Below are 12,048 nucleotides of genomic sequence, written 5' to 3'. Positions count from 1 at the left end.
TCAAAGTAAAAAACAAAGTGTATATCACCCCCTTTTGGATTGTTAGCCACATTACATTGCCTACATTAATGCTGGAGCATCTCGGTATAATTTTTGGCTGGACATTGACTGTTTGCTGGCTGACAGTGATCCTTTTATGGTTAATATTTATTATTCTGAGGCTGAAAGGGGTCACAGATCTCTCCTTCTGCAATAACAGTAAAACAGTTAAAGCCTTTTCACCCGGACTTCTTCAAGATAAGCCTGTCTAACCTTGTCCTGAATAGACTGGGTCATGTATGAGTAGGAAATGGTGACATCTTGCAGCATAAAGTGAAAATAACTTCAAATTGAATACACCCACCTCACCTTCTCCTTCCAATCATGTAGAAAAATGACCAAGAAAAATTCCTCAGAGCTCATGTTTGGTTCCTTTGATTTGAACTACACTGGCAAAATTGCTTGATCTAAGGGTAACAAAAACAACTTTTTTTCTTCATGATTCTATGCAAATACAATGATAGTTGAATGAATATTGTATCGCATTTCTGTCCAGATCATCATCCTAAATGTAACACTAGACCTTCTCTGACATCTGAAAATAATCCATCCATCCAATTTCTATAGCCACTTAATTCCGTCTGTCGTGCCGCGGGTGGGCTGGAGCCTATCCCAGCAATCATAGGGCGAGAGGCGGGGTATACCCTGGACAGGTCGCCTGTCCATCACAGGGCATACAGAGACAAACAACCACACACACGCTCACACTCAGACACCAATTAACCTAACATGCATGTTTTTGGACAGTGGGAGGAAGCCGGAGTATCTGAAAATAATAGCAGATTCAATTCCTGTGGATTTAAACTTGATGGACATTGACAGACACAAAGACTATTTAATTTTGCCGGACACTAAAAAGTATTTTATTTTTGATTTGGTGTCAAATATTTAATATCACACCTGAGAGAGACCATTGGTATTGTATATACAATCATATGCTCATGTAATGACCAAGCATCTCTTTTCCACTTTGCCATTTGACCATCACATGTGTATAAAGTTTACAGATGAGCATGTGGCTCATAACTGTACAATCTTCCTTCTTTTAACTAGTAGAATCCAGTATCACTGATGTCCACCCTCAGGACTGCTTCACCAGAGTCTGACATGGAGGCACTGACAATAATAAAGTCCCCTTCATAAGAAATGCTGGAGCCATCAGCCTTTCCTCTAACAAAGTAATTTTCACTTCCATTATACATCGTATGATAAAGATCGTGGTCACAGTTGCTTCCTTTATCAAAGATCCCCACAGCACGCCAGTTGGAGTAAAGGATTCGATCATAAGGCACAGAGAACATGACAGCCATGGTGTGGTTGTAGTCATTCAAGTCAGCGTTGAAAAGATCATATGTGAAGACGCCAACAGCTCCTGTGGCAGCGCCAGTGGTCTTGTTGAACAGCGCTTTGACAGCCGAGCAGGGACCAACCATGGGTGGCAAAGGGGTCTCACAGTAACCACTCACAATAAACACCCTGAAAATAGAGACTAAACAAATCAGATTGTACCTTGTAGGTTGTGCAGTAATATCAACTGAGGGTAAAAAGAGATGATCAAAAATATTTGGACAGTTCTATATTCTACCTGCACTGTACATGGGAGTTCATTCTGCTACAAGAACTTTATTGGTAATTTATTCACAATCAGTATCATGTTTCCAAAGTGCTGAATGTGGTCAAAGCTGTGGATTTTGATGCCTTTTTATGAAACTCATTGTCATTTGTGACAACTTTATATAAGTTTTATTGAACTCTCACAGACCTGTAGTGTAGACATTGTAACATGAAAAATGGGTCGTTTTTGACAAAAACACACTGATGCGAACTTGCTTCTGTTTCAATTAAACTGAATAGTGATATTAACATGTGAGGAGGTATGGAGGCATTCAGGAGTCTCCAGTAAGATTAAGTTTAAACAGTGGTCGATATTCCTCTTGAATTCAACAAGCAGTAACAGACAGTTTACTGAAGAAGCTACGTGGCTTAAAAATAGGATGTGTGTGACCTTCTGCAAGTCACTGTTGTGTGTTTCGTGAATGTGTCCAACTTGATAAATGGGTTTATCAACTGGCTTGTTTTACTTGCCATGACGTCCGAGGGGTTCTTTGTGTTCTCTTAAGCAATAGCTTGTTGAGCTTTCTGCTGCAAAGTATGTTAAAGCCATTTATATCAAAGCCAAATATTTGTTCATTGTATTTTTTTGAGTACTGCAATGATCAAGACAGATTTTTACATTTGTAGGCTTAACTGGGACCAGTGATCACTGCTCTGATTGGTTGATGTTTAACAAGCTGTCAGTTAATCTTCAGTTTTGTTCAGTTGATGTTGTGGAGCCATGAATCTGTGGGTGTACTTAATACAATTTATTTTCTACCCTGAAAAATGTTATGCTTTTCCTTTTAAAAAAAAAAAAAAAAAAAAGAAGAAGAAATTAAGCATTAAAAAACATTTTGAAACAAGCCAAGAATATGGAGTTTTTTTGAAAGATTGCATAAACTACAATGCTTTATCCCCTCAGCACAGGGGTGCAAAATAGTTAGACTCCGACTAAAATACAGGATAACAAATACTCAGTGATCCACTTTCTGCTTTTGTTTGTCATACATGACACTGCATGCTTTGTGCATCCCAGAAGTGTTTCTACTTGAGTTAGGTTTGAATGTGCTGCATCTTTAATTCTTTAAGATCGTTACAGGTAGAAAAGCAACATGTCACCTTGGGTTGGCCAGAGTATAGCAGTTTGAGTTGTTGGTAATCTCAACAGAGCAGTGGCGATTAGGCATTGTGCTGAGGTGGGGGGTTAGTGATGAGAAGACAAGATGGCTGCAAACTAGAATCAAGACAGAAACATTTCAATAACATATAATGAATTGTAAAAAGCTATTCATAAGTAAGTGAGTAACAGTTTTAAAATGCTGATATTTGGAGGGATTTACATTATTATGTTGGCCCTGAAAGACAAATTATAAAGGATGTATTTGCAAGTTTTATTAATCATATTAATCTTAACACATATGGGGGGAAAAGTCACCAGCTATCCCTTGAATCTTAAAGAGATAAATGTGACTAAAACCACTCTCAGGGCTAAGGCAGAGAAAACTCTAAAACAAGATAGATGAAAACATTCAACTGATGAGATGTAAAAATGCAATCAACTACGGATGAAATATGTGTAAAAATGCACGTGACAAAACTTTGTGATATCAGCAACCTCAACTCATACTAATAAAGATTATACATTTTATGAGTATACTACTACTTACCTTCGTTTGATCTGCTAAGTCAAAGAAGCCTGAACTAGTAGCCTGCGCTTGGTGCTCCGGGTTTCAAACAGAATGCAAAGTCAAACAGCACATGAGCTCCCCACACACCAGGTTTTATTGACCCAGGTAATCAGGGCACAGGGCCTTTACGTACCAGCTGACTCCCTCCTTATCACGCATTGAATATCAGCCTCCTCCACCTCTGTGTTGCCAGACATTTTCCACCACTTATCACCCAGACAAGATTGGATCAGGATGATTAAATCAAGGTAACCTTTATTTCATTTGTTTTTTGGAGTTGTCAGGATGGTAAGGACAGACTGGTCTGCCATGTTTACAGAGTGATGCTTTGAGCATATAGCCATTCATGTAGCACACATAGAGAGGATTTAGCGTCATGACACTCAATAGGTCCATGGATTTAGTAGTTTTCCCTGATCAATGATAGCGGAATTGTGTTGCTGGTCCTTAATGTGTGAATTATAGTCTGTGTTACAAATAATTAGAGAGTTTAATCTTCAAAAAGTAGACAAACTCACCAGCCTGTCCTAATAAAAAATAAGAATAATAAAAGAAAATTAAAAAAAATAGATAAACAAAAGTTTCCAAAAACTCCTCTAAATAGTCCAATAAAATAAAACAATCCTTAAAATGTTTTGGAAAAACTGGTAGATGTTCACTTATTATCAAAACAGAGGAAGCTCCATTTTCTCTTTCAAATAAATGTTCTTGAAGCATTCTTTGTCTTATTAGAAGTTTACTTTCCTTCTGATTAAAATATATTATTTTTTTTCTGTCACAAAGTGCTAGCTCAATGGAAATCATTGGGTTTATCTCAATTATAGTGTAACCATGATGGTTACAGGGCAGAGGACCAAATCATGGGACACAAGACAAGTTACTGTCCAAAAGTTGTAAGTTTAACTGGCTGTTATGAACAGAAACCGTCCAAAACCAGTCCAGACGTCTATGTATAAACAGCATTATTAAAAAACACACAGAATGAAACTGAAAAAAGGAAAGAAATGTGACGGGGAAAAAAAGAAACAAATATACACAGAAGGATAATCAGCTAATGGAAGACTGGTGTGGAGTCATTTACAGATTGAAGACAGATGGAAGAACTAAAATGAGGAAGCAAAACTAATTAGGATGTCCAAGGACAGAACATTTTAACATAAAAAAGGAAATTATGAACCAAGAACTCAAAACTATGACACTGAGACGTTTAGCTTTCTATGTAAAGAGCCCTGAGGGCACATGTTGTATTTTGGCACTACATGAACTTCATGTAGTGTTAACAGCGAAACTATGGTCTTGTACTTTTAGTGGCATCGTTGTGCAGCTGTTGTGCATGAGTGATCAAGGACCAGCTATTCAAATCAAGTTAAAACTGGCTCAAGCACATGAAAGTGAGGAGCTGAAAAAGGATCAAACACCATGAGAGAGAGTTGTGATAGACCTGTGTTTTGGCCGTCATTTCTTTGGTTGTGCCCCATGTAGTCAGACATCTGATCTCCAGCAGCATGACATACTATTTTATGCTGATTACAATTGTCTGCTCTTATTTAAATAGCTCTAAAAGCATTAACTGTAACAGATGACCAATGTAACTATAACTTACAATAATCATGAAATAAACTAAGATACTGTTGAGAATCCAGAAATCTTGAGTCATTTTTTCAGTGTAGAGCTGCTTAAAGTAAGACTGTCTGTGTTTTATCTGGCAGTTTATATCTAAACACATTACAGGCCACCCTGTGGACAAACCAAGCAACAGCTCCAGAGTGAGACTGTAGTTCTGGGATAGATGGGGGAGTAACTATTTGATTTTAATGTGCAATTTGTGCCGATAAATGTCACAGCAGTTGTGACATGGTCAGATCAGAATCCCGTTGGTTAATAGTGATGTCCTATTGTGTTGGGGAGTTTTGTTGTTCACTTGTTCTTCAGAGAACAACAGACATGGCTCCTCCTCACCTTGCTGCGTTAATACTAAAATGCCTCTGATTGTTCAATGAAATTTGATTGTTCAGAGAATTTTCAGAACAGTATCGAGGTACAGAGTAACAACCTGATCTCTTGTAATAGCAATGTTGCACAGAATTGCAGACAATACAGGCCAGTTGCTATGTTTTCCTTTCCCACAGAGAAAAATAATGGAGGAAAACTCATAGCTTTTTTAAGTCAAAGCAAGGATACATTGTCAGAGCTCCTCTGACAAGACGTCTTGCTCCTCTAAGTGCATTTTAAGAGTCATAACAATACTCAAGATGTCTTAGTGAGAAAGCTTCCTGCGTCTGTAAAGCAGGTCCATGGCTGGGCTTCAGTCAGAGACCTGTGATTACAGGTGGCATCTTTGATGCACAGACCAGCAAGATCCAAGTTAATTAATCTATTTCTCATTTATTTATTCAATTAAATGAAAATTGAGGTTATGTCTAGTAATGATAATAATCTTGAATAATTTGGAATAGTAGACTTGATTCTGACAGCAGTGCAGCCACCAGGTGATTATGTTAGTGCTGCACACCTAATATTCAGTCACTGGGGTTCCCACTAATAGAAAGTAAAATCAAGCCTCATTTTGTCTTCTGATGTATTCTATATCTAATTTATGATGAACTGATTCTAATTCAGGGACAGACTATTTTTGCACCAATCAGCAGGAAGGTCAAAGATCGTGGTCAAAGAAAAAAAACTAGCTGTGACAGAAACTGAAAATCCTTATAACCACTGGAATGATTACAGCACATTTCTATTTGGTGTACAGGTATTTATTATACAAAACAATCCAGTGGGAGTTGGATGAATTTTATTCCTCCATCTGATTGGCCTCCGCACAGGGTAATTGCAAGCACTCTGGAGGGTTAAGAGTGGCAGCATAATCAGCCATGTTGCTGATCCCAGACACCACGCAGCAGCTCAGTGCACTGCGGGAAATCTCCATGTCACGGGCATCAAACCACTCATGAGTTCTGACATCATAGAACTCAACGTCAAAGATGGTGTCAATACCGTTGTAGCCTCCCACAACAAACAGACAGTCATTGATCACTGAGATGCCAAAGTTGCTGCGGGGGGTCAGCATGGAGGGCAAATTGTGCCAGGTGCACGTCAGGGGGTCATAAGCCTCAGCAGTGGACAAACGTTTGGTTCCATTGAAACCGCCAACCTACATATGAAAATATTATGAAAATTCTGTGAAAATGTACAGATGACACCGCTCTCAGTACAATCGCTGTTTAAAAGGAAAAGTTGGGTTGCTGTGTAAAATTAAACCAAAATATTTAGAATCTTTTTTGTCATTTAAAATGGTATAAAGACAACATATCACAAGTTTAAACTGAGAAATTCTGATATCAACTATGTTTCAAAAAGAGCATCACAGAGAAGCTGAGACTCTTAAAGTTTCCGAGGAGGTATGCTTGGAAGAAGGGCTGAAACTATTATGGTTGTAATCTCTGAGTCCTCTGGCAGAACTCCACTAAAACACTGAGGTAAAGCAATAAAGTGTCTCTTGTTGCGATGAATCAAAACGTCAAATTCTTTTTTGAAATCGTAGACGCTACATTATCTATTCTAAAGAGGACAGGTACCATCCGATCTGCGATTAACACACTCTCAAAAACAGGCATCCAAAATGGTATTGGGATACATTTGTGTATTTGTATTTTGCTCAGCTGTGAAGGTACAAATAATGTTTCAATGAAATGTGTAGGCTCTTGGCGCAAAATGCTCCCATACGGATGAACATTGGAGGTGGTCTTTGCTTATTTCAGCCACACAATGCCAAACCACACTCTGCATGTATCATGACAGCATGCCTCTGAAGTAAAAGAGTGTGGGTGCTAAATCAACTAGCCTGTGTCCAAGTAAAAAACATCCGGCACAATATTAAATGAAAAATGCGAATTACAGCAAAATGAGATCGGGAAAATAAACTACAGTTGGTTTGCTCCATGTTAAACACTTTACAAGTTAGTTAAAGAAGAGTTGATGTAATGCAGTGTTAAACATGTTCTGGTCAAACTAGAATTGTATGTGCTGCTGCAATCAAATAAAACTCAATTCATGAGTATGACAAAAACAAAAATAACTTCTCAGTTTCAACATTTGATATCTTGTCTTTTGATAGTTTTTCATCAAACATAATTTAAATAATTAGCAACTCATTGATTTCTGTTTTTAATTGTCATTTAAGGCCAAGACAAATCTATTTATAGAGCACAGGTAACTGAGTTGACTGAGGGCTTTATGGTCAAAGAACGTTTACATCTAAAATGTTAATGACATGATAGAGTATAAAAACAATCAAATATAACAGGTGAGTTAATTACATTGATATGATAAAAACAACAAACCCTCACATCTGAGAAACTGGGAGGTAAATCTTTTTCACAATTTATTAAAGTTACTCTCTATTGATTTTTGATATGCTGACAAAAATACTACTAAAACTGCTGAATTATTCATATCAGTACAAGCTTGTCGGGATCTCAGATATTTTATGCAGCTTGGCTGGTTATAGAAGTCCAGTATTTCTTTGTGCTTCAGTAATAAGTGTACTTACTGCAAAAATTTTCTTTTCATAGGTGATAACCCCAATTCCACTGCGCCTGTTGCCCATTGGGGCAATCAGTGTCCACTGGTTGGTGTATGGGTTGTAACACTCAGCTGATGACAGACACTCCCTCCCATTGAAGCCACCACAAATGTACACCTGTTGGGAATTAAAGAGATGGTTTTCCACTGATGAGAAGTGTTTCAGAAAATCTGCCTGACATCTGATATGTGTTTTCTAGGCTTGCTTAAACTAAGCTAACTAGTCACTAACAGTTAACAGTAAAGAACAAAGAAGGAAATGCTGTCTAAGTTGATGCTAAATACTGGTTGGATATAGCTGCTTTGGCTTGTTTGTTTTTTTTAAATATGTAATGTTTATGCCTTTGGCAGACACTTTTATCCAAAGCAATTTACACTGGTAGGCAGGTAGGGTAAGGGGGTCTAGCCTGAGGACCCCTACTGGAGGTAATACATTTCATGCAGGGGATTTGAAACCAGGTCACCCACATGAAAGGTGGCAATCTTACCACAACACTATCCAGTCCCAATCCATTAATAATGCTGTGAAGCTCAAATGGTCAAATATATCCTCCACCCACCCTGCCATGGAGGGTTGTGCAACTGGCGTCACTCCTCTGCTCGTGCATGGATGCAATTAAACTCCACTGATTGCTTCTGGGCTCGTAGCGTTCTGCAGTCTGTAGTCGTTCATGTCCGTTGTAACCTCCCAGGGCATATATGTACCCGTCCATCACAGTTACACTGACAAAGCAGCGGCTAGAGTGCATTGGGGACACCTCTTGCCAAGTGTGCGTGCCCAGTTCAAGCCTGTGCACAGAGCTGAACTGCTTCACACCATCAAAGCCACCAACACAATAAACTGATCCATCGAGGAAGACTGCCCCATGGTAGGCCCGTGGAGTTTTCTCTGTATAGGCTACGTTGACCCAGCAGTCTATGCGAACATCGTATGCCTCAATGAAATTGGTGGGGCTGCCATTACTCCAGCCTCCTACAGCTAATAGGAGGGCAGGAGGCAGCCGTGGAGGGGCCAATGGCTGGCAGGTGATGGACTTGTAGTAAGATCTTGTCATGTGGTCGAGGAAGGGTTCTAAGATCTTAAGGACAATCATCCGACACTCTTGGTTTGACTTCACGACTTCATTGTCAACTACGTTGTCAATGATATAGTCTGGACTCATCAAAGCCAGTCTGACCTGCATGGAGACAAATGGACATGAGATGTTATTGAACAGCCTCAAAGAGAGGCTTAACAGTACTGAGGTATGGATGATGTTACCCACACAGACTTATCACAGATATCTAATATCGTCACAGTTGAGTTTAAACCTTAAAACACGTTCAAAACTGTCAATGTTCAGAAAAAGCTTAAACAAACCTATTTTGTCATAAACTAAATAAATGGTCCTAAAAGTAATATTCATGTTTTGATTATAGTGGAACATAAAGCTGCTGTCATGACAACAGACACAGCTTCATATATGGATGCTGCTGCTGCTACAAATACTGAAATGAGGATGCTTCACACTCAGTTTCAACCCAGCGGCACACAAGATCTATACGATCACTACAGTTTTAATGGTGGACACTCAAGCTTGGTGTCACTGAATAATGGACAGAAAATATTTTTGCATAACAGTATGATCTGACCTAACAAGCTGACCTTTGACTTTTGAATATCAAATATTATCACTTAATAACTTAATCCTAATAGATGTGTATCATATTTTGTGTGTTTGAATTCATCAGTTATAGCCAGAAAACTGACTTGAGTAATACTTTATTAATACCAAAAGACAAACCTATTCTGCAGCATTATTTTTACAGTGACTAACTATCATTAGTTTACAGTGACTAATGATAATTAGTCATTAACATCATTATGCAGTGTAACTGCTTTGGGCAGGAATGATATACTGTAATGTTTTTTGTTGGAGAAGCTGAAGAAGGCTCTGACTGAACACACTGTTGTTTGGGCACCATGTTATATGTATAGAGGGTGTGCAGCATTGTCCTTTATGTTGATGGAAAACTAGCTGCCTCCCTCTTTCGCTGTTGCCAACAGACTTACTGTATTCATTTAAGGAAAATCAGCAAAATGTAAAAGATGCAAATCAAAAGTAATTGCACTCTGGTTACTTACATTAGACAAAAGCAGAGAGCTGTGTGCTCGACGTTCTTCAGGTGCAAAGGCCATCCATTGAATGATGGCCTGAAACACAGTCTCCTCCTGCCTCACAATGAGATGATTGCTCTGAATGATTTTAACCAGATGCCTCACAGAGAGCAAAGGGAACTCTTCTGAGGTGGCAAGAACCTCCTCAAAACTGTTCAGTATGAACAGAAAGGCCTTGTGTGTCATTTCGGGGTAGTAATAAGTATCAGTGAACAACCAGATGCCGATGCAGTTCTGCGGGGTCAGTTGCCTGTCAAAAAAATCACTGCAGGCATGTAGGATGCCCATTATATTGAAGCGGTCTGCTGTGACAAAGAGTTCTTGGACATTTTCTGGTGTCACAGGAACAAAGCTAGTGTAGGCAAACTCAATGATGAGATTCATCAGGTTAGGTGCCACACCAGGAAGGTCAAAGACATGGCAGTCTGGTGTTGACCAGTGGGTAAAGAGAGCCCTGTGAAACAAGAAGGTGAAAACAAGGGGCTCATAAGATTCAAAATGATCATACGCACCTTTTCAGAGCATTTCTGACCAAGTAATAGCAAAAAAATGCAAAAACAAACAAGTGAAAATTTGCACTAAAACTGCACATTCACTTATTTTCTAATCAAATATTTAATTCCCTCACTTTTTTCATCCTTAAAAAGAGCAATGTTGCACGCAATGTTGTGCTTAAGCACTGAAACCAACTAGGAAACGATTGAAGAATTCAGAAAAACTAATAAGCGAAATGTATTTTTTCTCTCATTTGAACACTGGAAAAATTGGGCCACATGAAGCCTAAATGTACAGTCACAAATACATTTAATTTAAAGGACTGATATGATTTAAACCATTAATGTATTAGATGCTGATTTACTGTTATAGTCAGAGTGTACACATTATAGATTTCTGTTGATATTACTGTTCATGCTGAAAACATGTTTTTTTTTTTCTTCAGTTTCTCCATAAATCAACATTTCCTTTTTGGTATTCATTTAAGTATTTCCATCGCAACTCAATACGTCTAAATGTGCTGCTGGATGTTTATAAGTATAAATCCAGCAACATGTCCATGTAAAGACCAACTCACCTGAAGTACGGGCTACAGTTACACAGGATGACCTTGTGCACAAAAAATTCAACGCTTTCGACTCTGATGAGAGCGTCACAAAGCTGCTGCCTCAGACGGAGTTCATTATACACCGAGATGTTTTCACTCATCTTTGCTCTTTCATATAAGACCCTTTTACTCTCCTGAATCCTGACTTGTGCAGTTGAAGGATTGCTGCCGATATGAAAGAATTTTGAGCATTCACACACATCATGAAGAGGGTTCCAGAATGGATCAATGTGACATCACAGAAACGAGCAGAATTCCAATGCTAAATTCTTTCAAATGAGTTCTACGTTGTGCAACAGTTTGAATATGTTGAGTTTTACTGTGCTGGTTGGAGTTGAGAGGATATCACTTGATGAATTGTTAAATTCACAATGAAAGATTTGACAACAGAGATCACTGGTCACAAACTCTCACAAACATAAAATGTATAAGATGTATAAGTTATGGTTTGACTGTTGGATTTCTGTCCATTATCAAATCTTTGTTTATTTATATATATATATATATTTATATATATATATATATTTATATATATATATATATTTATATATATATATATATATATTTAATTTATGTTTAGGAAGAGGCAAGCTGATGAAACTGAAGTCTGAACTGATGAAGACTGAACCAACTGATAGTTTTTTCCCCTAATTAATATGCATTTAAGTGATATGTTAATTAATTGATTCACTGTGGTGTGGAAATTAGTAGCTGTTGCAAAGCAAAAAGGGTTCCTGGTTTGAAGGTTTGTAGGGTCTCCCCAGGTACTCTGGCTTCCTCCCGCAGTCCAAACACATGCCTGTTAGATGAAATGGTGAGTCTAATAAATCAATCATAGTGAGAGGTGTGCATGGTTGTTTATCTCTGTGTTGGCCATGTGA

General features: G+C 38.3%; 2 protein-coding genes across 2 annotated transcripts; both read right to left on the bottom strand.

Annotated features, from left to right (window-relative positions):
* Window positions 1-838: 838 nt before the first annotated feature.
* LOC140271992 (DELTA-sagatoxin-Srs1a-like) lies at window positions 839-3,400 on the bottom strand. Its single transcript, XM_072367291.1, has 3 exons — window positions 3,303-3,400; window positions 2,755-2,869; window positions 839-1,515 (listed from the first exon to the last, which is right to left on the bottom strand). The coding sequence occupies exons 2-3, from the start codon at window positions 2,820-2,822 to the stop codon at window positions 1,089-1,091; spliced, it is 495 nt and encodes a 164-aa protein (XP_072223392.1). The 5' UTR covers window positions 2,823-2,869; window positions 3,303-3,400; the 3' UTR covers window positions 839-1,088.
* A 2,601-nt stretch (window positions 3,401-6,001) lies between these two features.
* LOC140271878 (kelch-like protein 10) lies at window positions 6,002-11,268 on the bottom strand. The gene is made up of 5 exons (XM_072367186.1): window positions 11,138-11,268; window positions 10,033-10,519; window positions 8,468-9,085; window positions 7,876-8,025; window positions 6,002-6,477 (listed from the first exon to the last, which is right to left on the bottom strand). Exons 1-5 carry the CDS (start codon window positions 11,266-11,268, stop codon window positions 6,118-6,120), a joined length of 1,746 nt encoding a protein of 581 aa, XP_072223287.1. The 3' UTR covers window positions 6,002-6,117.
* Between the last annotated feature and the right edge of the window lie 780 nt (window positions 11,269-12,048).

The sequence above is a fragment of the Leuresthes tenuis genome, unplaced genomic scaffold, assembly GCF_036924035.1.
Source record: "Leuresthes tenuis unplaced genomic scaffold, fLeuTen1.0.hap1 SCAF_16, whole genome shotgun sequence".
Taxonomy (NCBI): Eukaryota; Metazoa; Chordata; class Actinopteri; order Atheriniformes; family Atherinopsidae; genus Leuresthes; species Leuresthes tenuis.
This window is presented reverse-complemented; position numbering and strand designations above follow the sequence as displayed.

Bases quoted from the DNA above. Each gene is read 5' to 3' on its own strand.
- LOC140271992 (XM_072367291.1), bottom strand. From the start codon at position 2,822: ATGCCTAATCGCCACTGCTCTGTTGAGATTACCAACAACTCAAACTGC. The intron at 1,516-2,754 runs GTGACATGTTGC...CTCTATTTTCAG, and splicing joins TATACTCTGGCCAACCCAAG to GGTGTTTATTGTGAGTGGTT.
- LOC140271878 (XM_072367186.1), bottom strand. From the start codon at position 11,268: ATGAGTGAAAACATCTCGGTGTATAATGAACTCCGTCTGAGGCAGCAG. The intron at 9,086-10,032 runs GTAAGTAACCAG...GTCTCCATGCAG, and splicing joins GCTCTCTGCTTTTGTCTAAT to GTCAGACTGGCTTTGATGAG. The intron at 8,026-8,467 runs GTGGGTGGAGGA...AATTCCCAACAG, and splicing joins GCACAACCCTCCATGGCAGG to GTGTACATTTGTGGTGGCTT.